The sequence below is a fragment of the Stegodyphus dumicola genome, chromosome 4 (assembly GCF_044657685.1).
Source record: "Stegodyphus dumicola isolate Sdum_Otavi_A_Nest chromosome 4, ASM4465768v1".
Taxonomy (NCBI): Eukaryota; Metazoa; Arthropoda; class Arachnida; order Araneae; family Eresidae; genus Stegodyphus; species Stegodyphus dumicola.
The window spans coordinates 167,035,606-167,059,198 of record NC_140771.1 but is presented as its reverse complement, the minus strand read 5'-3'; the positions used below and the strand labels follow the sequence as shown (position 1 = coordinate 167,059,198).

The 23,593-nt window shown below is 33.9% G+C and overlaps 1 protein-coding gene across 3 annotated transcripts in view; it reads right to left on the bottom strand.

The window, feature by feature from the left end:
- The window catches only part of LOC118198792 (high affinity cAMP-specific and IBMX-insensitive 3',5'-cyclic phosphodiesterase 8B-like), a 419,321-nt gene extending 404,937 nt beyond the window's left edge, over nucleotides 1-14,384 (bottom strand). For 2 of the 3 annotated variants that reach the window (XM_085815740.1, XM_085815742.1), the window contains exon 1: nucleotides 13,179-14,383. In XM_085815740.1, the coding sequence (XP_085671866.1) occupies nucleotides 13,179-13,424 (246 nt within the window). In that variant the 5' untranslated portion in view covers nucleotides 13,425-14,383. Of the gene's footprint in view, nucleotides 1-13,178 lie in introns of all 3 variants that reach the window. The other variant, XM_085815741.1, reaches the window with a different exon arrangement.
- Between the last annotated feature and the right edge of the window lie 9,209 nt (nucleotides 14,385-23,593).

The window sequence follows — 23,593 nt, the reverse complement described above, 5'->3', positions numbered from 1 at the left end:
TTTGAGAATGGATGTGTAATAAATGCGATAAAGAGAAAATGTTAAGGAATATTTTCCATTTTCCTTTACCTTATTTCATACAATTGAGATTTCAGTTGGCAAAAGAAAAATTAATCCAGAAAAATAAACAGGGAATTATTTCGGAATTTTTATTCAAAATAATTCATATATTCATTGACGTCTTTTCGCGAATAAGGTGCGAAGCGATGAATAAACTCGCACCGCTCTATTTTCATCGCAGCAGTGAAAAGAATGATAAACGAGTTTACAAGAAAAAAAAATCGATCTAACAAAGAGCGTTAAAAATTCTCATCTCTCCGGGGAATTTACATTACAAATTGTTTGCAACGCTTTACAAGAAATTACTGCATTTGCATGAAGTATTTTTAAAGGTGCACAGAAATAAAGCTAAAGAAGAAATCAGAAATAGGGTGTAAAGCAGTTGACGTTCGAAAATTGTGCTAAAATAAATGTGAATTAAAGATTAGCTATCTAAATATGTTAATCAGTTTTAGATATCTGCAGCAATTTTTGCTGCCTTATTTGAAAGAGCTATGAAACATACATAGAAAATTAACTAGCAATCTGAAATTTCAGATTACAATTTGAAATTATAAAAATAATTTATGCTATAATCTATACAATTAAAAATCTGTGTGCATCTCTCTGTTTGTTTGTGGCTGTTTATATCATTTCATGTATTTTCTTTGAATTTCTTCAAGAAGTGCTTCATCCCAAGTTACTTTTAATTCCCAGCAGTTTTGTAACAGATTTTTAGGAATTAAAATTATAGGGCAGGTGAATCCAATAGGGTCATAAATTTTATGAATTTCAGACAAAATTGTTCTTTTAGTAACAGGTTTATTTTTCGATTCATTTAATCCCTTAATATCACAACTTAATGTGTTATTATGCAAATCTCAAAGAAGTCCCGAAATGTTGACCGTTTTAGCTTCACAAAGATCATCGAAAAACTCATTCTCATTTAATTTATCAAGCTTCGACTGTTCTAAAATGGGTTCAACAAGAAATGCATCCCTTTCATTTCGAGGATAGTTATATGCCCACTCTTGTAATTCAAATTTAGCACTTGGCAAAATTTCAGTGGCATCATTTTTTAACTTCTTTAATTCTGATTCAAAATTCACACTTGTAACTAAATTATCAACGTACCAGGATTCTACTAATTTATTAGCACTCGCACGATAATTTTCTGGTACTTCATTCATTAATTTCGTTAGTGTTGCATTTAAGAGAAAAGGACTGCTGGTTATTCCAAGCGCCACTCTTCTATGCCTGTATATTTTCAAACGCTCAGAATTTCCCTGTTCCCACCATAAAAATCTTAAATAATCTCTGTCTTTAGGACTAAGTGTTATCTGCAGAAAAGCCTTCTTAATATCAGCGCTCACGCCAATTTTTCCCAGTCGAAATTTATTATAGCTGGAACAGTGTCAATCAAATTTGGACCCTTTTCCAAACAGTCATTTATGGAAGGTGATCTTTTAGTTCTTATGGATCCATCGAAAACCGGTCTTATTTTTGTCGTGGTGGAATTAATTCGAATAACAGCACGACGGGGTAAATAATGAGAAGGGTTATTAACTTCTTCCTCAGGAACAACCTCTATTATTTTATTATTTTCCCAAGATTTAAAAATTGCGTCATAATCTTCTAAAAATCCCCCATTCCTTAAATTCTTCACAGTGCTCTTTAATCTCTTTTCTGCTATTTCTCGATAGTTTGGAAGTAGGGAATGATTTTCAATCCAAGGTAAACAAACTTGAAACCTTCCTTCTTCATCTATTTTCACATTGGAAAGAAAATGTGTCATTGTTTGTTTTTCTAATTCCCTTTTAGTTTGACTTTCTGAAGGATCTAATATCCCAAGAGTATCAGTGGCATCATCTTCTCCGGAACGGTTGAAAGTCGAGTTTCGAGAAACCGCCGTATTCCAAAAATTCGTGGGAAGCCATTTCGACCATTCTCATCTTCGTACGATTTTAATCAGCTGTGATATTAACTAATAAAGCTGAAAACACTAATTTTCGCACCCATTTTTACTTCCTTGTACGAAGTAAAAAGGAAGTATTGTAATCGCGAAAAGTTTCAGGCGAAAGTCAATCAAATTTGGACCCTTTTCCAAACAGTCATTTATGGAAGGTGATCTTTTAGTTCTTATGGATCCATCGAAAACCGGTCTTATTTTTGTCGTGGTGGAATTAATTCGAATAACAGCACGACGGGGTAATAATGAGCATACTTCAACGAAAATATCGATTTTGACTACAACCGAATGCAATTTAACGATGTTTTTGCGTGATATCTGTACGTAAGGACAGAATAAAATACTCTTTTCCTTCAAAAAATTATAAAACTGCTTTAAAATGAATTCTGAAGAGAATTTTTCGTGGCGTCTGTACGAACGTATGTACGTACGTGCGTACGTTCGTACGTACGTATCTCGCATAACTCAAAAACGAGTAGCCTCAGAACGTTGAAATTTTGTATATAGGACAGCTATAACATGTAGATGTGCACCTCGTATTTTGGTTGCAATCGGCCGCACCAAACGTATATAAATATATTTATATAAATATCCACTCTGTTACCCGGCTCAGTGATCTCAGTTTCTTTACTCTTATATGTTTGTAAATTGTACATTTTTTGCTCTCAAAATGATTGAATTATGTTGTTCTTATCTTCTGGTTAAGGTTTTTATGCCTTTAGTAAATCTCTATGCAATATTTTTAGAATTATCAACAATTTTAAAGTTGTTTAAGTGCCGCTAAGCCTAATACTTCTCTTGATGGCGGCCATTGTTTGTTTACATTTGAAACAGCAGGATAATGGATTTGTTGCCAATCTAGAGAAACTTAGCTTCGCAACAACAAAGATACCGTCTTTATTTATTATTGCCAATTAAATCATGCTTAATCCTTTCTGCAATTTTTTCGAGGAAATAAGTGTTTAAGATTTACTTCGTAATTTTTAATATAGATATTTTGAGTTTTTATGTATTTTTGCCTTCTCGCGAAGTAAGAACTGAATAAATTGAATGAGAAATACTCAATCGCCTGTGAAAAACTGTTTCTTTTTGGTTTTATTTTCTTAATTTCTTTTATACATCGTTCTAGCTTTATTATAGTATTTGAATAGAACATGTGGCAACGATTAGATAATTCTTTAAATGATATAAATTTTGTGCATTCTGAGTTATAATGTGAACGAAATATAATACTGTTAAGTGCACCTAGCGCCAGAGTGTCGCTATGGTAAACGAAGTGAATTATAAAGAATGCATTTATTCTATTGTAGTTTATGCGCTGTCGGCGAAGTAGATTTAATTCAATCCAATAAGTTTAAATGAAATGCAAGAAAAAATGCGTATAATTTAATACTCCGTACAAGGAAGTCATGTGGTGTACACATCAGATTTTTCCGAATGGGAACAGTCTCGGGTGTCGCTAGCGACAAAAATTCTTTATTTCGAAAAGTGTTGCCACTGCTCGCTTTCAAATCGTATAGTTTGTTAAAAAATTGTAAGTTTTACAAAATATGAAATTAAAATAGCATTTCCAAACATTAAATATGCTATTATTATATAATTTCATATTCTGACATTGAATTAAGCACGAGATTGCATGAGATATCAATATATAATATCGAAATATTTCGCTAATGTCAGCATTTTAAATAAATAGCTGCTGTTGCAACTTTCGTTTCAGGTTGGGATAATTGAACAAGGTATGTTATTGTCACATAATTCTTTTATTGATATTGCGGAAAAGCTGTTATATTACATTAAATTTAAATGATAACGTCAGACGTATATAAACCTGAAGTGTCAAAAGGTTTTGTTTCCTGGTTTGACAATAAAAAATTATTCACGGATTGGTTGTTGCTTGGAAAGAATGAACTGATTTCATTGATACTGAAATGTTTTTACGCATTTTCTTTTCAGGCGTACATAGAACTTACAAATTTTGCTTTGACTGTAGTTCGTTCACCTGCCGGGTTTGTAAAATATGTAATATAAGATTTGAAATATAGGAAAAAGGTACTTTTCCGTTTCGCCGGCGCAAATCTCGCCAAGCAGACTTTATTGGCGACAACATACAATATGCAGATAAAAAATGTTAACAAATGTTAGTTCTAAGAATTTTTTATTTTGAAAGCACAAACATTTTAATAGCGTTTAAAGTTTTGTAAAAAGACAATAAAATTGTAAAAAGACATTAATTTAAGAATTTACTATGGTTTCATGGTTCAACATCCTGAGTCGCCGGTTCGTATCACGTGACCCCAAGTGATCTCATCCCACGTAAACTACGCTACAAAAATCTAATTCTCTCAGTAATTATTTACATTAATTTGAAGTTAAATCTTAATATGGAATAAATGTTTAAATGCAAGAATTATTTCAATTCGTACGAATAGCTTACTCAGAAATTATGTAAAACCGCGGTGCTTTACTTCGCTATGGTATTCTCATTAGAATTGATGAATTTAACCCTTGACGTTGCCTTTTCTATATTTTTGCCTTCGAATGAGCGGTGCGATTGCAACCTAATTGACTTAATTACCGCGAATGGCCTTAGGGCATATAACTGAACTATCTGAAAAAAATTCTATGTAATTGTATGCCAGTATTGAAAGAGACACTCAATCTGATAAGAAATGGCGTCGATTTGTTTTAAAAATGAGGCGTAAAAGGTTACCAGCGAGGATATTCCGTTTGGTACCAGTTGTACCATTATTGGCGACTTTATCGCCCGCGCCGGCAAAACGGAAAAGTACCAGGAAAAATTCTAACTTTAATTTGCTATAGTCCCTTAGCTCTAGATTATTTGGTTATTTTCCGTTACTGTCCTAAAAATATTAACTGCTTATAGTAAACCTCTGTAAGCTGCGCACTAACATACGATTCTTACATAATGCTAGTGACGCATTTACATAAATGCTGTAGCCAATAATAGTTTTACAAAATAATCTTGTAAATCTTGATTTGTTATTTTATTTATTGTTGCTACCAATACATTTAAGAACTTTGTAATTGATTTCTGCGTCGGCGGATTTTCTCTTGTTACCAATGATTTAACTTTAGAAACATTACACCCAGTACGTATCTTTCCCGAATATTCGTTTAGAGTCTTCTTTCCATGTAGAATTAATGACTAACAGTTTTACCTTTTCCGATTAATAATATTGCTTATTTTGCATTTATAAATTTCAATATCAAACATATCGCAACGTTTTTGAGTTAAGGAATAGGAATATGTCTCTTCGAGAAGCGCGAAAACATACCTTTTTATCCACAACTTGTTTACATGGGACATTTTGAAAAGGATATAAATTTAAAAGAAGCAAACGATATTTCTCATTTCAAATAATAAGCTGTTATAAATAAATGTTTATTTGTTAACAATGTTTATTTCAAAAAATTTTCCGAAATTGATCTAAAAATTTGCGAACACCCTCTGTATTTTACACTTTTTTGAATTTATTTGAAATTGTTTACGGTAAATTTTTCTCTGAAGTCTATATAATCTGAAGTATTCTGCTTGCAATTTATTTTATATTTGTGAAATTAAGTATGTATGCTCCCAAAATATTTAAGGTTATATACAGGGTTATCCAAATTAAACTTCCCCAACTCAGAGGCCTGTGCAGAGTGTTGTATGGGTCATAATGTGATGAAATTTTAAAAACAGACACTTCAGATCATGCGCTCGAAATTTATTAAACAAAAAAAAATAATACAAGAATTTGTCGATAGGTGGCGCTGCAGATCAACAAGACATTCTACAAATGTTCTATATGTGTGCCATGGTTCTCCACAACTCTTTCCATTCGCAAAGCAGGGTGTTCCACAGCGTAACGCAGTAAGTGTACATGAATTCCACGAACATGTCGAATAATTGCGTCTTTCAGATGTGCCAAGGTCGCTGGGTGTTCTCGGTAGACCCGATCCTTTAAGAATCCCCATAACCAAAAGTCGCATGGCGTGAAATCAGGCGAGCGGGGAGGCCAAGCTGTAGGGAAACAGCGGCTGATCACACGTGCATCGGTAAAAGTTGTCCGTAACACCTGTTGAACGTCACGAAGAATATGGGGAGGTGCAACATCCTGCATAAATATCGTGTCCTGGAGGCGGCCACTTGTTGCAGTTCAGGGATCACAAACGTTGTCAACATGTCCTGATACAGTTTTCCTGTGACAAAGCAGGATTTGAACCCTGTTGGAGTCACCTCTTCAAGAAAATAAGGCCCAATGACGAATGTTGCAGTGAAACCGCACCATACAGTAACCTTTGGAGGGTTCAAGGGCACTTCATGGATTGCGCGCGGGTTTTCACTTGCCCAAGTGCAGCAGTTGTGCGTATTCACTTGACCATTCAGGTGAAAATGGGCCTCATCCGTCCAAAGGATGTTCTACGGCCAAGCAGCATCGACTTCCACTCTGGCAAGGAAGTGCAACGCAAATGTTTCCCGAACTACAGGATCCCCGTCGGACAGGTGATGATGACTATGGATTTTGTAAGGAAAATAACCGAAGATTCGACGCATCACACGCCAGACGGTCGTATGAGCATATCAACAGCACGAGAAACAGTTGGCACACTGACAACACCATGTGGCGATTGGCTAGTGGGGTCTATGACCGCCAAAGCAACGTCTTCTACGCGTGCAGATTCCACAACCTGTCGTCCTCTACCTGGTAAAATTCCCAGCTATCCCGTTCTTTCGAACTTCTTCATCATGTCTCGTAGAGCGCGTGGTGTCATTGGTCCTCGGCGTAAGATCTTCAGCCGACGGAATGCCCTTATCGCAGCACAGGAGTTCTCTTCATTCTGGTAGAAAAGTTTCACTAACAGAGCTTTGTGTTTCAAAGTCGCCATTGTGCATCAGCGAGCTGGAAACATCTGCCTGCGCAAGGCCTGTCTTCCACTTTTGTAGGGCTCGTCTTTTGGATACGTTGCGCAGAAGCTTTATTTCTGCAAATCACGCTGCTGCAATAGGCACATTACTAGCGTTACAGCGCCACCTATTGGCAACTTCTTGTACTAATTTTTTTTGTGTAATAAATCTCGAGCGCATGATCTGAAGTGTCTGTTTTTAAAATTTCATCACATTATGACCCATACAACACTCTGCACAGGCCTCTGAGTTGGGGAAGTTTAATTTGGGTAACCCTGTATTTTAATGAAACAGTAGACAGATATAACAACGGGCAATCGTGAATACATTAATATTATTTTTATTACTTAGAAATTCACTCTGTGAATTAGCCTTATTTGCTGACTCACAGCCTGTAAATTTTCTAAGAAACTATTTCTGCTTTGCTGGAAGTAAAACTTCATGTACTAGAAGCCCCTTTCAATTGTAAGGAAGCGATGAAAGGGATTCTATGAATTGTTTAAATAAAAATATTGCATAACGTTTTCAAAGAAGGTAATGCAAATCTGTACGTTGAAACTAAACCTAAAGACGCAATTCAGCACTTTTTAGAGCATGTTCGCACTTGCGCATGCTTGTTTTTAATACTCGTTTGCTTATAGTGCAAAATGTGCATGCGTCGCACAGCCACGCACAGACTATTCGCAAAGCGGATAATCTGCACCCAGATGGTCAACAGTACACTTATAAGGTATTTCTCCCGCCTTCTTAGTGTGCTTTCGCGGTGTAGTGGTCTGCAAGCTGGGCGCGTGTTCCCGGCGAAGGCGTTGCTCATTTTTCATCTTGCCTGCTTCCAAAATACCTAATGTTACGGATGTAATACACGGATGTAATATACGTATGTAAATACATGGATGACCATCTTCTCCCCCCCCCGCCTCCAAAAGTTTTGCTAGTAATTGTCTTTCAATAATTATAGCAACCCTACTGTTAAAATGTTCGAAAAATATGTAAATTAGAAGAGTGAACACTCATTTCAATTAGACTTTAACTACAATTTTCTATCAATGGGTAAGTCGATTATTTGAAAGAAAAAAAAAAACCACATAATTCAAATAAAAAAAATTATTTGTATTAATAATGATATACAGTGGAACCTCGAGATACGAGGAAGGTATGAGCGAAAAATTTGTCTCTAAATATTATTTGATTTAAATTTAAAGTTTATTAAAAAACTTAATGATTTAAAAGAAATCTATTGCTACTGCAAAAAATCAAATACGAGGGTCATTCTGAAATTTTTTAGATAAGCATAGTTTTTTAAAGTCATGCTTACGTAATTTTAGGAGTGCTCAAAGTAGTCGCCTCCAGCAATACACTTCTGTAGGCGAATTTTCCAAACATTAAATGCCTCAAGCCGTTCATTTCTTGGAATCGATGAAAGCAACACATTTATAGCTTGTCCAAGAAATTCATCTGTCAACCTTGCTGCATGAGAAGTGGATTTTCATGTGGGAGCATGAGTCTTCTAACATTCACTACTTGAAGAATTTCTAGAAGACACTTAGTGGTGTACCAGGTAGCTGTGACTGTCTTCTGTCCTTCCAGCTTGATGGGTTTGACTAGTCCTGTACATCTGAAGAAAATAGCAAACATTGCTTTTTTCATGGCACGTTGTCTTTTCACCATTGTGGACGTGGGATTATCTTCAAAGATTCATACTTATATTGTATGTGTTGGAACGTCAAAAAAACGGTATGTACGTTTCATTGCCAATTTACGATTTTAGGAAATAATGCGGTGGCCACCATCTTAAGAAATTCCTTAATTTTAGAGGAATTTAAGGGTTTCTTTTCTGACTCTGACACGCTTCTCTTTTTGGTGCTCAGTTAATTTATGAGGTAACACAACGCCAAACTGGTAGTTACATTGTTACATTCATGCAATTCTTCATAAATGATTTTGTGTATGGCGGCGGATTCAATGTTAAGTTCCTTCTGTATCATTTGGTAAGTGCAGCGATTATCATCAATTAAATTTTTCCGTATGGCATCCCGTAAATTATCCGGGACTGCTACTGACAATGACCTTCTTCATCCTGAAGAGAGTTGCGACCTCTGTGAAATTCTGTAAACCATCTGCGGCACGAGATGGATCTTCATTTCCAAATGCTAACTGTAGGCGTTGAACGCATTCTTCTTGATTTAATCACACTTTATAATCATAGAAAATCACAGCGCGATAATGTTCTCGCATCAGCTCTATTTTTCATTCTGCCTAAAATTTATTCTACGCTGAACTACTTGCAACTGGCCACTAAAAATTCGTCTGCTAGGCTAAAATAGTTCATATTTTAAGATCTAACCGTTAATTTTTTTATGCGACTTATCGTCTGCGCGTTCTCAAATCTTTCATGGTGAATTATCAAATTAAGCGATTTAAAAGGAATAAACACAGTTCTTCAGCTTTGTCATTGTTAAATTCTTACTATTAGCTCACATTCAACCTATATCATGTTCAAATTTTCAGTCGTTAATAAAATACTTTTTATTCATCAACTCAAGTTCAAATACATTTTTTTAACTTGTGGTGGATGATACTTGATGTTAATACAGATTTTTCACATATTAAAGTCAATTCCTACTTATTTATTCCTATTTATTGGAACTAAAGATATGCTGTTTTTAAATATATCATAAAACTTACTAATAATGACCATTTATTAGGAATTCGCACGTGCTGTAAAAATTAATGTGATAAATGAGATTGTAATATTTAACAAAAGTAAGTGGCAACAGTAAGACAGAGTTAATAATAAGCAATAATGAAGCATTACAAGAGATGGATAGAACGAGAAATTATAGACCACCATCAGCTTCACAAATTAGAAACGAAAAACTGTTAATAAAGAGTAACTAAAATAAAATTTTTCTTTGTTGACTTAAGTAGGAACTGATTATAAAAAAAATATATATATTACTTGTTAATTTGTAGCTGGATTCATTAAAATAATTATACAATTTTTAGCGGCTGGCCGCGCAAGCAGCTAGCAACCTCGTATAAGCAAAAGGTGCAATATTTTCTGTCATTAAACTAGAACTACGTATAGCACTGAGGAGCCGTAAAAGGACTTCACATTAGGAAGAATCCCATCTGGGGTCCAGAAAAGTTCCCGCCTATTGTCCAACATAGTCATAATTGGGTATTATCGGACACCTGTAAGCGTTTTATAAGAAAAATTTCTAACTGAATTTAACGATAAATATATCTCAATCTAATTTTTTTTTTCTGAATAATTAAGAAAACCAAAAATCAAAGCCTTTTTGCACATTTTCTCATTAAAAATGCAATTAAAATAAGTATAGTAAAGCTAAAAGAATTCGATTCTAGTTTTATAGACTCTGTTTACAACTTCCGAAAAGATAATATACCTACGAGATAGCTCAGTTATTATTCATATATATATAATGTTACCGTTAAAGCTTGGAATCCATTATTTCATAAAATAACTAGGTATCTGCTGAATTACCTAACTGAATCCGTTAAAGTATACAATATTAGTGGACTCTAGGATATTGGATCTTAGCGCTTGTTATTTTATAGAATAACGATTGCCTAATCGTTAAAGTATTCAAGACAGCACGGGAATGCTGTTTGAACTGATTATATGCTGCTTTTAGTCAATTTTGAACCGTTATCATCAGTTACAATTATAATTATTTACATTATAAGCATTATTTATACTTTGCGTTTTTTATAAAATTTTTGTAATACTTTTTAAATAGCTATTTTTTGTCAGCAGGACTAAGTAGCATAATAATTTGCATAATGTGTAAACATTTAAATATAACTATAACTAAAAATAACTGCACCATATCCTGATTTTTATACTGTTTAACTGATCCAGTAATAATATTATATTATATATTCTGTTTTTCTTTATTATTTATCAATTAATCTATCTGTAACATGAGACGTATTTTTCAAGAGACTTTATTATCAGTATTCTATTACCATCAGTTAATTTATAAAATATTTATCATCAGCTGATTTATAAAACAACACAAAGGACTTTTTTTAATGTCAAATTGTTTATTTTTCACATTAATGGTCTATATTGTTTATTTTTCACATTAATGGTCTATATATCATTAGTTAATTTATAGAATAACTATTTATTTCATAGAGCAACTAAGTAAAGTAGGAAATTCTTAATCTATTACATGAGATATCTAGTTATACTATGAAATAACTGAATTATATGTTTTAACGGTAACATATATGCATACATACATATACACATACATATATTACGGCACTAAGCGAAAACCACGAATCAGCAAAATCACTATTACGAGTTTAAAATTTCAACTCAGATTCGGTTTCCCTAAAAATAAAATCATGACTTCTACATAGTAATTATCACATATCAAGCATTTCGGTATTTCAAACAAACTAAAATTATCAAAAATATCTTAGTTGTAGCCACTAATTAGAGGTGGCCTAATGAGCACTTAATGTTGTTTGTTTTGTTTGCCTAGTCGGCAAAGAATGTTGAAGACTGCACAAGATATAGCTTCGTGGAGGATCCCCTAAGGAAAATCTCTGTATTTATGTTCTAAATTAACCATTTAGCCGTAAAGCCAGGTCGTTCACCTAGATTTGAATGCGGGACGAATTAACAGTGGTCTTATCCATTCGGTCATTGGTAAGGAACACACGAAATATGACCTCTACAACGAATGATATTTTCATTTTTAATCCAATGTTATTGTACGAAAATCATGTCCCGTTTTTATGAAAAATGATGTGCTATTGCTTCAAATAAATTTAACCAAAAACTTAGCGTATAATTATTACTTAATTAATCACACTTAGCATATAATTTAATTTAACATAATTTAATGTAACGTAATTTAATTTAAAACTCATGTATACTTTAATTAAAATTAGCGTATAAGTTACAGTACTAATCAAACTTCGCGTATGATTTTTACGTCCTAGAGTTGGTTCTGTAGTTTCAGCTGAACTTATTGTCTACTCACACAACAGTTATACAAGAAAATTAAAGCAAACCAGAAATAATCAAGGAACGATAATTTTAAAAGGAAAGCAAAAATTTCAAAACATTATTTAACGTTCTATGAAATTCTGATTTCTTTATAATATCTGAAATAACATTTAAGTAATAGATTTAATAAATTATAAATAATTGTCCCCCCACCCCCACCACCCCAAAAAAACTTATTGTTCTCAGCTGTTTATTTGAAAAAAAAAAAAAAAAAAAATGGCTAAGTACTAATTTTCTGGACTGCAGGAAATTTAAGCCTTTCAGACCATTGTTTGTGGCACTCGGTGATAATTCAACTACAATCATGCACTGAAAAAAAGACAGATTAATACTATAAATGTGAATGCCACTGTCTGAGGATAAATGATTTTACTCTACTGATTTTCAGCTCTAAAAGGATATCTATGGATATAGGAACATTATAAAAATTTTATAATAATAATAATAGAACAGTCACAACTGTTACTGACACAGCTTTAGATATAGAATTCGATTTATAGAAAAATAAATAAATAAATAAAATAAAACATAAAATTTTAAAAAAAAATTCCATTACGCGGATCTGAAATATCTTTGTATGTGACGTACAAATTTTACACTCTATTCAAGTATTTGCCGAAAGCATAAGTTGCAAAATATCTCATTAAAATTTCTTTTTAACTGTGATAATTTTGAAATAAATATTTTTAATATTATCCGCATTTATTACCAATATGAGGTTTTACAGATCTGATCGAATTTTGTACCGATCATAATACCTACGACTATAACATCAGAAAAAATACAGATTCGTGATTTCATCACGGTAACGACGTTATAATGACGGCGTTATGTAACTGAGATGCCTTTCACAACATCATATCAGTGAATTACCTCAATATATAAGAATGAAATCACATTCTTTAGAGGGATCTGGCGTAGGGGAGTGGCTTAGAACCCAGAGTCAAACGTCCCATCACTGGGATAGTGGTGGTTATAGCAAACAAATTCAATTTTACCAAAGCGCTGTTGCCAGTGTACTTTGAAAAAATTCTATTTAAATGTGCAGTCAGATATAAATTTTACGTCTACTAGTAGTTAATTGCTTCATTTGTTTCTTAGCTATATCGGACAGTTATTTTTCTAGTAATAATCAGTGATGTAATTTAACAAGAAAATATTATTGCGAACGAAATTTCATAAAGGAAGCTAAGAGGAGCAAAACTTACCTGGTTCACCACGGCCTTGCTCTGGAAGTACACCGACCCCTTTACGTACTCTTCCTGCCAGTCGGGGTAGTCACCATCTTGTTGCGCGATTTGGCTCGTCCCTTCTTCTCCGTCGCAGGTGATGCGGAAGTTTCCCTGGACGCCGGTCAGCTGGTTGCTATTGTCGGACCGGCCGGACGCGTCCTCCTCCGTCCGGCAGTGGACCACGCCGCTTGGATTCACGTGAATGCTCGGAGTACAACCCATGCCGATTAAAAATTTAGCGATTGACGAAGCACATGGTTCGTTCTAGGATCGTTTCGCCTTTTTTCGGGTAATCCGCTCTGTCGGGGCGATCGTCAGTTTCTTAGGCTGAGTTCCAAACGTTTGAGCAAATTCGTACCAAATATATATATATATATATTTTTCAAATAAATGCCGACGGAGGCTTCAGACTAAATTGTCTCACAAATATGAAGGAAAGCTTTTGACAACCCTTTAGCTCACAGAATTAAAAGTTTCTCGATCTGATATCATCACCACAAATGTAATTAACTATATTTTAGTTTCTTTTTCTAATAAAATGACTAAAGTTTTCTTTAATTATTTTTGACTAGTGATATGGCTGTTTAGGACAAGCACTACTCGTCAAATCTGAGTCCAAAACAATAGATTTAAATGTACTTGCCGAGTTCCTTCAACTCAGAAACATGCAAGTTGACTAGTTATTTGGTAGGGCACGCAGAGTTCAGAATTTTTTTTTCCGAAACAGGAAACATAACAAAGTCATTAATCACTGTACAAATCGCGCCCAAGCGGGGAGTAGTTGCAAATATACAGATTCCTTCTAATTTTAACTCGTTTATTCAACAACGGGAAGATAGCCTGCCGATGATTTAAAGCTTTCAAAACAGACCCACAAGGCCTTGACGAGCGTTTTCTCGGAGATAAAGTCACCGAACATGGTTTTCAACAAGTCGAAACGCCTCTTTTTTTATTTTTAAAGTTATCTCAGAGCATCCTAAAGAAGTATTTTCAACACGGACACACACCAGTAATCGTCCATTGACGGAATAACAAAACTCGTTTCTTCTGAACTGCCTTCCGTTTCCTACTTCTGTTTATTTACATTCTGCGACTGCCCAGCGCGGATCGCATCGAACATTTGAAAGATGTTCCTAGCAGAACATACTACACCACTCTCCGTTATCGCATGCCGCTCAAAAAGCGCAGCATTCTCGACTCTGACCAGAAAGCATGTGGCGCCATCTTCTACCCACGACGGCTACTATTTAATTATTTTTCAATTTCGTCTTTTCTACGTAAATTTTCACTGCAAAACTAAGGCTGATTTTTTTTTTTTTTTTTTTTTTTTTTTGTCTCCACAACCTGATGCATTTCTGAAATGATGTCTACTTTATTAATAATCCAGCAACGATAATTTATTACATATTCAATAAAATCGCTTAAAATATTACTACAATTTGCGTATTAAAAACTAAGCAAATGTCACAACTTTCAGTTATTATTATTAAAGCTTTTTATTATTATTTAATAATATAATTATAATGTTTTCAGCTGTAAACCTTCAGATTAATACTGTTTAAATTCTTTTTCAGAGGTTAAGCAATGAGATATGTATTTCAGTGACTACTTAGTTTATTTTTAAAAAGTCGTTTGCCTCGGGCGGGGACAAACTATATTTTATTTATCATAAATAGATATTAGTAAAGTTTTAATTTCTTTTACATTATTTAACGGGAAAATTACAAAATAAGAATGATTCAAACTAATGTAATAATGATAATAAAAATAAATTCACAGTATTTGCTTTGTAGGACTTAAAGACGTTCTAGAAATCAGATATCAGAATCATAGATGTGTATCCCGAGTTATTTAGAAAAAGTAAGAGCAAATGAATGCAGATGTTTAGGAACAGGATCATACACCACACTCCGTCTTCTCTCCCCTTCAAAAAAGTAAAAAAGAAAAAGAAACTTCTGCCCAGAACAACATTTATTTAAATTAAAGGTAGCGGAACCATCTTAACTAACGCTTGTTTTAAGGAAAGCAACAATTATATTTCTGGTATTTAAAAGCAGAAATAAATATGGCTAAAAAGTATATTAAGTAGTTTTTGACTATCTAAAACTACAGAATAAATTTAAATTTGCCATGGCGACCGGTTGCGGGAAATTTTACCGTTAGAAACTTCTCGAGTCTTACAAATTTGGATTGTTTCGCTTCGTTAAAAGCTACCAGAGATTTATTATCCAGCTGACCTAGCAAGTTTTGCCACTGCAAATTCGTATTCCCATGCAACTTGGCAGAAAGCCAATTTTGAAACTATATCTCAATAGACATTCAGTTTTTGAAATTAAATAGGATTTAACAAATTTAAAAGCAGTGGATGCATCTCCTAATAAATTTCTTTTTATTTTAAAAACAAAAATCTCTCATGTAATTTAATGTACAGTTTGATTAATTCATAAATATATATGAATATTTGCAGCATTACTGTAATTTACAAAAGATGTTTTGAACGCTATAAACTGTGTAATTCGATAGAGAATCGCTTAGTTTTCATATCTTATGCATAATAAAGCTGAACGCTAATTCTGTTCTCAGCAAGTTCTTAAGAAATACATTCAAAGCGCACAAAGCATTCAGCTCTGTACATTTCTCCGTAAAAATTATAAAGAAGTGTTTCTCGGTCTCTTCACTCTTTTGGAATCCTTAAAATAATATCAGATGTTCGTTGAGATCGAGAAAAATTTATTACCTAATTACCTAAATATATAATTAGGTATAAATTTTTCACACTATTAAACTAAGGTATTCCCCCTGCTTGCAACATGCCTTCGTGGTGTAACGGTAGCACACTCGGCGCGTATTCGAGAAATCCAGGTTCGAGTCCCGGTGAGGGCATTGCACATTTTTCATGCATCCAGCTTCAAAAAAAAAAAAAAAAAAAAAAAAAAAAAAAAAAAAAAAAACACGACTCTACAGTGGCACCCGAACTATAAAAAAAGTGGTGGACAATAAGTCGTCACCACCATGATTTGGTGATTGGGTCCCCTAATCCCCAGTCGCCTTTTAAAAGGTATTGAAGACAAATTAAACAATTAAACGCAAATTAAAATTAAAGCAGTATTTTAAAACTTAACACATAGACAAAAAAAGGTAAAACCTTTTTTAAAAAGGATTTATTAACATACCTTAAAGCACAAACTCTCACCACACGTTTCGGCATTGAGTGACTGACTCGCTTACGTAATACTGTCGGTCATAAGAATCATGTCTAGTGAAAATTCTGATAATTTTTTTCAATACCACCTTCGCAACGTGCTCATAACTACCTGCCCCTGTTATAACTAGCCCCCTATCGCTACGCTAAGGCATACATTTTTAACAAACAGTAATTAATTTACTTTAATTCAGTTATGTGCACAATACTTTTAAAATATTCAGCCTAAGTTAAGCATAGAAATCAAAGCTTAAACTGCAAGGTCTACCGGAATCCGGCTTCGATACTTTGTAATTTTTTAGATAAAACTTAACTATAGTCGGAGGCCTAAAAACGAGGGTCTCGGCACTTCCTTTATGTAAATGAACCACAATTTTAGCAGAAAATTGTTTTGAAAGCTAAAATTTTATTTTAATGATAAATAAGCTTCAAGAATTCTAAATCAATTTACTTGGAATTCTAAATCGATTTACTTGGAATTCTAAATCAATTCTAAATATCGATAATTTTTAAATATTCTAAGTATAATTTAAAAAAATATAAATTATAATTTTCAATAAATTCTAAATTCTAATTAAGCCTCGGCGTTTCTAATTTTAGAAATTCAACCCTGATCCATATTTATAAAATAAACAAAATAATAATAATAATAATAATAATAATAATATCGTTTTTGTGACTTACAGTGGCAAAGCTAACTTTAGAATAGGTACTTCTGTCAGTATCGTGTCCTATGTGCAGTGTTACTCGAATTTTTCTCCCAAACAACAGAACAACTACAGAAGGTGTTTACACATTTTTAGAATGATTTTGAACTTGTTTAATTAATGCTGAAAATCTAAAGAGTATATTTTAAATGCTCGATCTAATAGTCTTTTTTTCAGAGCTATAAGCCTGCATCGCGATTTCCATGACAGAAGAGCTCTTTGTAAAACTTCCAGGGCTATTGGTTTCAATACGCAGTATCGTCCTGACATGTATCAACAACAAACACTTTCAACATGTTCAAAGGACTTGCCATCTGAACCGATTCACACTTTAGAACGTCAACGAACGGATCATCGTACATTCCCAAAGATATCAGGCATCTTACAAATTCGTGCAGCTGCTTCAATACCTTTTGCAACGAGGTCTTTGTCGGATGCAACAGGGGCTTCGTAAAAGCTTCTTCATGCAGCCTCACGGGAGGAAATCAAGAGGGTGCAAGTCCAGGGTTCGTGGAGGCCATATGAAGGGGCCAGCAAGGCCGATGCATTTTGCTGGACAAATCGCATTGAGATAATGCCGCTCAATTTGATAGAAATCAGCGGGTGTCCCGTCGTGTTGAAAACGTATATTATGGTGAAGGTAGCTATGGCAAGACCTCCTTTAAAACATCCAAAACGATCTCCAATTCATATTAAAACAAAAAATTGATGCAATTCACGTAGCAGAAATTCAAATAAAATTTTGTTTTAACTTTGCTTAGTTTGAGAGATTTAGGGCAGAAATTTAGAATAAGTGAAAACCAAGTAAGTCATATGCTAAAAGATAGAGAAGAAATAAAAATATTATAGATTACTAACTCAAATGAACGTTCCAAGACTGTAAAGGTTAGGAAAACTGAAGCATGTGAAGTTGATAGAATAGTGCTCAATTGATTTTATTCTGTAAAAGGAAATAATATTTCTATGTGTAAGTGGAGTAATATTGCAAGAAAAGGCAAAAGCAGTTTTGAGAAATCTGAGATTACAGAACTTCAGAGTATCGAATGGTTAGTTAAACAAATTTAAGCAGAGATAAAACGATACTTTTAAGACTATTTATGTTGAAGAAACATCAGTAAATAATGCAACATGTAATGGACAGTATAGAAATGCTAAATGAATTTTGTGGAGGGTATGAAGCTAAAAACATCTACAGTGCAGTTCAAACTGGATTTTTTTATATAATTCTGTCTAAAGCATAAAAATGCTTTGGTGGTGAAAGCTCCAAGAAACGTCTCACTGTACTACTTTTGCTGCAACAGTGAAAGAAGAGTTTGAGCAACCATCTGTAATTGGAATGGCTTCAATCACACCAATCCAAAATTTTGTTCTATTAGCATTAGAATGGACGCAAAGCATAATGTCAGAATGGTTGATTGCTGAAGACAGAGAAGAGCCAGAAAAAAACTTTCATGAAAAAAAATATACAGAATATACAGATGCTTTAAAATACACCTCCCAATTAAAAAAAAAAATCGCGATAACTAGTGGTGACGATCATCAGTGACTTTTACATCCACGTGGGAAAAAATGCTTGCGATATACTGGACTTTCAAACAAAACTGTGTAAGGATTATTTTCAATAAAAAACAAAAAAGTACAAAACTCTACTGATCATTTCACACATTTTTTCAATAATTTAACTTTTTTTAATTAAGAATTTTCATTTTTCATTAACCTCAAATTCAAATAAACTCCTGTGACTATGTTACTTATTTATATATAATTTAAAGCTTGAGACAACCCGAATTGCTAATAAAATTGCATTTTCTTACTATGCACCCTCTGAAGAAGGGAACCTCTATATAAGGAACACAGTGCTTGGTACGGTGACTGTCCCTTATTGGGAGGTAGTACTGTATATAAATACTACCAACGATTGCGAAAATAAGACAGATAAGGACTTGTAAGCCGGGTAAGAGTGTGTGTATATATATATGTATACACATTTGGTATTGCAAATTGCAATAAGAAGGGGCATGCTGAACTACATGTTATAGCAGTTTCCACGTGCAAACATTTTAGCGTTATATGGCTAATCGTTATTGATCTATGCAAGATACATACACTCATAAATTCATAAATACGTGCGTACAGACATTATTGAAAAAAAAATCTCTTTTGAATCAACTTTACAATTTGTTTTGGTAAAAAAAGTCCTTTATTATGTAGCTACGTAAGGATATCATGCAAAAAAACAAAAATCTTCCCAATAGATTTGACAACGGTCAAAATGTATATGCCATTGAAATGTGACACCCGAAATTTTTCGTAATTACAGTACTTCCTTTGTAAAAGGAAGTAAAAAGATACACTTTGCGAGAGACGAAAAATCAGTCGTTTTCAATAAAGTGATTGCATTTAAGCAGACGCACAAAAAAAAAAAAAAAAAAAAAAAAAACAGAAAACCCCTCCAAAGTTACAAAAACAAATATAAGCAAAATATGTTTCCTCTACGTCTACACTTTCAGAATTCAAAACACTGAGCATGTCAATGTAAACATTCCTTTTGGTTTATTTACAAAATTAATTTTATTAAATAAAATCTTCATTATCTAAATTTAAATTTATTTTTTGGGAAAGATAAATTTTCAAAATACATGTAAGTTTTTTTATCAGTATATATGTTACCGTGAAAGACCGAAATTGGAGAATGTCGACTTTCACTGGAGAATGTCAACATTCACCAAATACGTCGGTGAAAGATCGAATATTGTATTAAATTCTTGTACATTCGGACCCTCACCGGTGCATGTAGACAATCACAGATATGCTCTGGTGTAGGTTGAAAAGAGAGGAGTATATGTACACGCTGCCATTGCAAAAGGAAGTGTTCCACAAATAAATGCAGTTGTAAAAGCAAGGGCCTCTTGTGCAATTCAAAGTGTCATAATAGTTTAAGTCGTTGCAATAAATAGGATTTGAATCACATAATTTATTAAGTTTTTAACTTCTATTATTTTCCTTTCTCATTTTCAATGTACGTTGTGTTTTAAGTTCTTATGTTCTTATTTTAAGTCTCAAGTGCGTTTTTTCGCGACTGAATTGACGGAAAAGAAAATATAATATTCTTATATGTTCAACATTCACTATTAGTACATGGTGAATGTCGACATTCACTGGTGTAAGTCAGATATAAGGGTATTTGGAAAATATTTCGGACATACACCAAGCGACTATGTGAATGTTGACATTCACCGGTGAAAGTCGACATTCTCCAGATTTCGGTGTTTCACCGTAACATATATATATGTTTCTGACTTACACCGGTAAATGTCGACATTCACCATGTACTAATGGTGAATGTTGAACACATAAGAATATTACATTTTCTTCTCCGTAATTCGGTCGCGAAAAAACGCACTTGAGACTTAAAACAAGAACTTAAGAATATAAGAACTTAAAACACACTGTACATTCAAAATGAGAAAGGAAAATAATAGAAGTTAAAAACATACTAAATTACGTGATTCAAATCCTATTTATTGCAACAACTTAAACTATTATGACACTTTGAATTGCACAAGATGCCCTTGCTTTTACAACTGCATTTATTTGTGGAACACTTCCTTTTGCAATGGCAGCGTGTACATATACTCCTCTCTTTTCAACCTACACCAGAGCATATCTGTGATTGTCGACATACACCGGTGAGGGTCGGAATGTACAAGAATGTAATGCAATATTCGATCTTTCACCGACGTATTTGGTGAATGTTGACATTCTCTGGTGAAAGTCGACATTCTCCAATTTCGGTCTTTCACGGTAACATGTGATATATCGGCATCAAAGTTCAGGCATGGTTTTTGAAGACTGGTAAAGCTAATCCAAATGAAGAGGCAAGTTGATTTAGTTTTTAATGGTATATCTTTATTCCATAGCTTTTATTCAATTGTCACTCTAGATCATTTATTCGTTACTAAATAAGAGTATTTAAACTTTAATGCCTCATTCTAACAAAGAGAGCAAGCGCAGTAGCGTAGAACCTAAAGGCACAGAGAGGGGAAAGCTTCTGATGCAAAATGGCGTGCATTCGTTATTTATAGTAGCGGTTACGTAATAGGCTAGCAAATTCTAGAAGGTACTGGTCTAGGAGGCAGATCTTGAATTGCAGAAAGTTAATTAAAAGTTGCGTGTTCGCGAAAAGCAAAGCCATCGCATTTTTTTTATATTTTACATACATATATATAGATACGTAAGATAAAATATTAATCAAAATTATAACTTAAATTACCAATATTCCGTCTTTATTTTAATTTGGGTACTTTGCGTTTCTATTCTAAAAATAATAATTGTTTATAATAAACCTTTTTGACTGCATCACTACTAGATTAATCCACATCATACGATTTACATAATGCTGTAATGAAAACATCGGGTTTTAACGAAAGTTTCCCGCCACCGCAAACAGTTCGCATATTTAATCATACTTTGTCAACCGATATTTGGCATTGGAAAGAAAGAGACTTGCTTTAGAATACCGGGTTGTGATATCTGTAAGAAAATATCGTTCTTATTAAGTACAAGGTGCCTGAAATGGAACTATCACGCTACCAGATTAGAACCATCATTTACTTCCAGTTCTGCTGCAAAAAGTCAGCTACAGAATGTCCACAAATTATGTATACAGCTTTAAGTACTGTTTTGTATTAGCTGAGAAATGCTTGGCGCCAGAGCGAAATGTTGGCTAATGGCGCATGCGCCGCCGGAATTGGCGTTGAAATGTATTCTGTGAGAAACTTGATTTATGGGACATTCGAAGTTGCGATTTATATGTTACTCTGTAAGGTGGAACCTAGCGCCTGAGTGTCGCTATGGAAAATAAATGTATTTAAACTGTGGAATGTGTGTGGAGTTATTTTATTATGATATACAGCTATCGACGGGAAATAGAATAAGTCATTTCAAGTACTTATGTTGTATCATATGACAGCATGAAGGTTTGGTATACCAAAAGTTAAAACAAGACTATGAGATTCAAGAAGCAGAGTGTTCTAGTCAGTCTACTGGTGCTGATGAGGGCCGCCTGAAGAAGATCAACTGGAGAGCTTGCTAAGGAGTTAGACATTAGTGCCAGGTCCATTAGTCATGCTATGCATTGCATAAACTTGCCGCACAAGTTCAATCGCCTGGTGCTGCATAAGCTGACTCAAGCAGATAAGGGCAGATGTGTTCGAACCTGCGCTAATGCAGTGCGAGGATCTGTTTAAAGTACGTAGATTATAGGAACTAGTTCCTCGGATTCCCAGTGCTCTGACACTAGTCGCAAATCTGGGTGTTTTTGAAGTCATGATTATTCACACTTTTTATCACTCCTGCTCTAGCTGCAGATCTGATTCTGAAGAAGCCTTCAATATTCGGTCTTTCAAATCTGGCTCCTGCGGAGCTTTATTTGCTCTTTTCGTTTCCTCAGAGCTATTTCTTTGAATACTGTGTCATAGCATAGCTATATGTATTAAGTATTACCTTTTTAATACAACACTAGCCTAAGTACCGGATGCCAGTTAAGCTAGATTGAGATAATATATGTAACAACAAAGAGAACGATACCGCTGTGTAATCCTTCTCTAATAACAATGCAAAAAATACGATTCATAGTCATACATTTTTCACTCTGAGGCGATATGGAACCCACATAAAAATTTTCGGCGGAAAAATAAACTGTTCTTTATCATTATATCAGCAACAACGGCATGCAGTTCTTATTGATTTTCGTCTTTTTCATCAAATGGTTATAAAAACTCAAGTTCCATCCAATATTCAATTTTAGTCGATTAAATGCGGCAAAAATTGATCATAATTGACCAGAAATCAATATAGCGAACAAACAGACATTCTTTTTTATATGCATAGATTTTATAAAACTTACAAAGTTTTGATTAACAAACTCTACGGTTTTAAAGCGAGCAGTAGCAACACTTTTCGAAATAAAGCATCTTTATCTCCGATTCGCGAGACCGTTGCCACTCGGAAAAATGAGTGCGAAAATTAATGCTTTTGGAGTTTTTAATTAATATCTTGGCTGATTGAAGTCATACGCAGTCAAAATGGTTTCCCACGAATTTTTGGAATAGAGAATAATGTATTTAATGTTTGGCAATGCTATTTTTATTCCATCGTAAAACTTAGAAATTTTTTATTAACAAACTGGGATTTGAAAGAGAGCAGTCGAAATAACTTTCGAAATAAAGCAGATTTACATCTCCAGCTTGCGAGACTGTTGCCGCTGGGAAAAATTACGGCGAAAATTATCGTTTTTCAGAGTTTTTAATTAATACCTTTGATTCTAGCTACTTCTTTTTGTAAAAAAGTGGATGCTGACCTTTTCCAGGACCCAAAAAAGAATCGCAGAATGTTTGGCGATGATAGCTCTAGTAGTGACCAAGTTATTAGAGGACAAACACACAGACTTTCTTCTTTATATATATATATAGATTACTGTA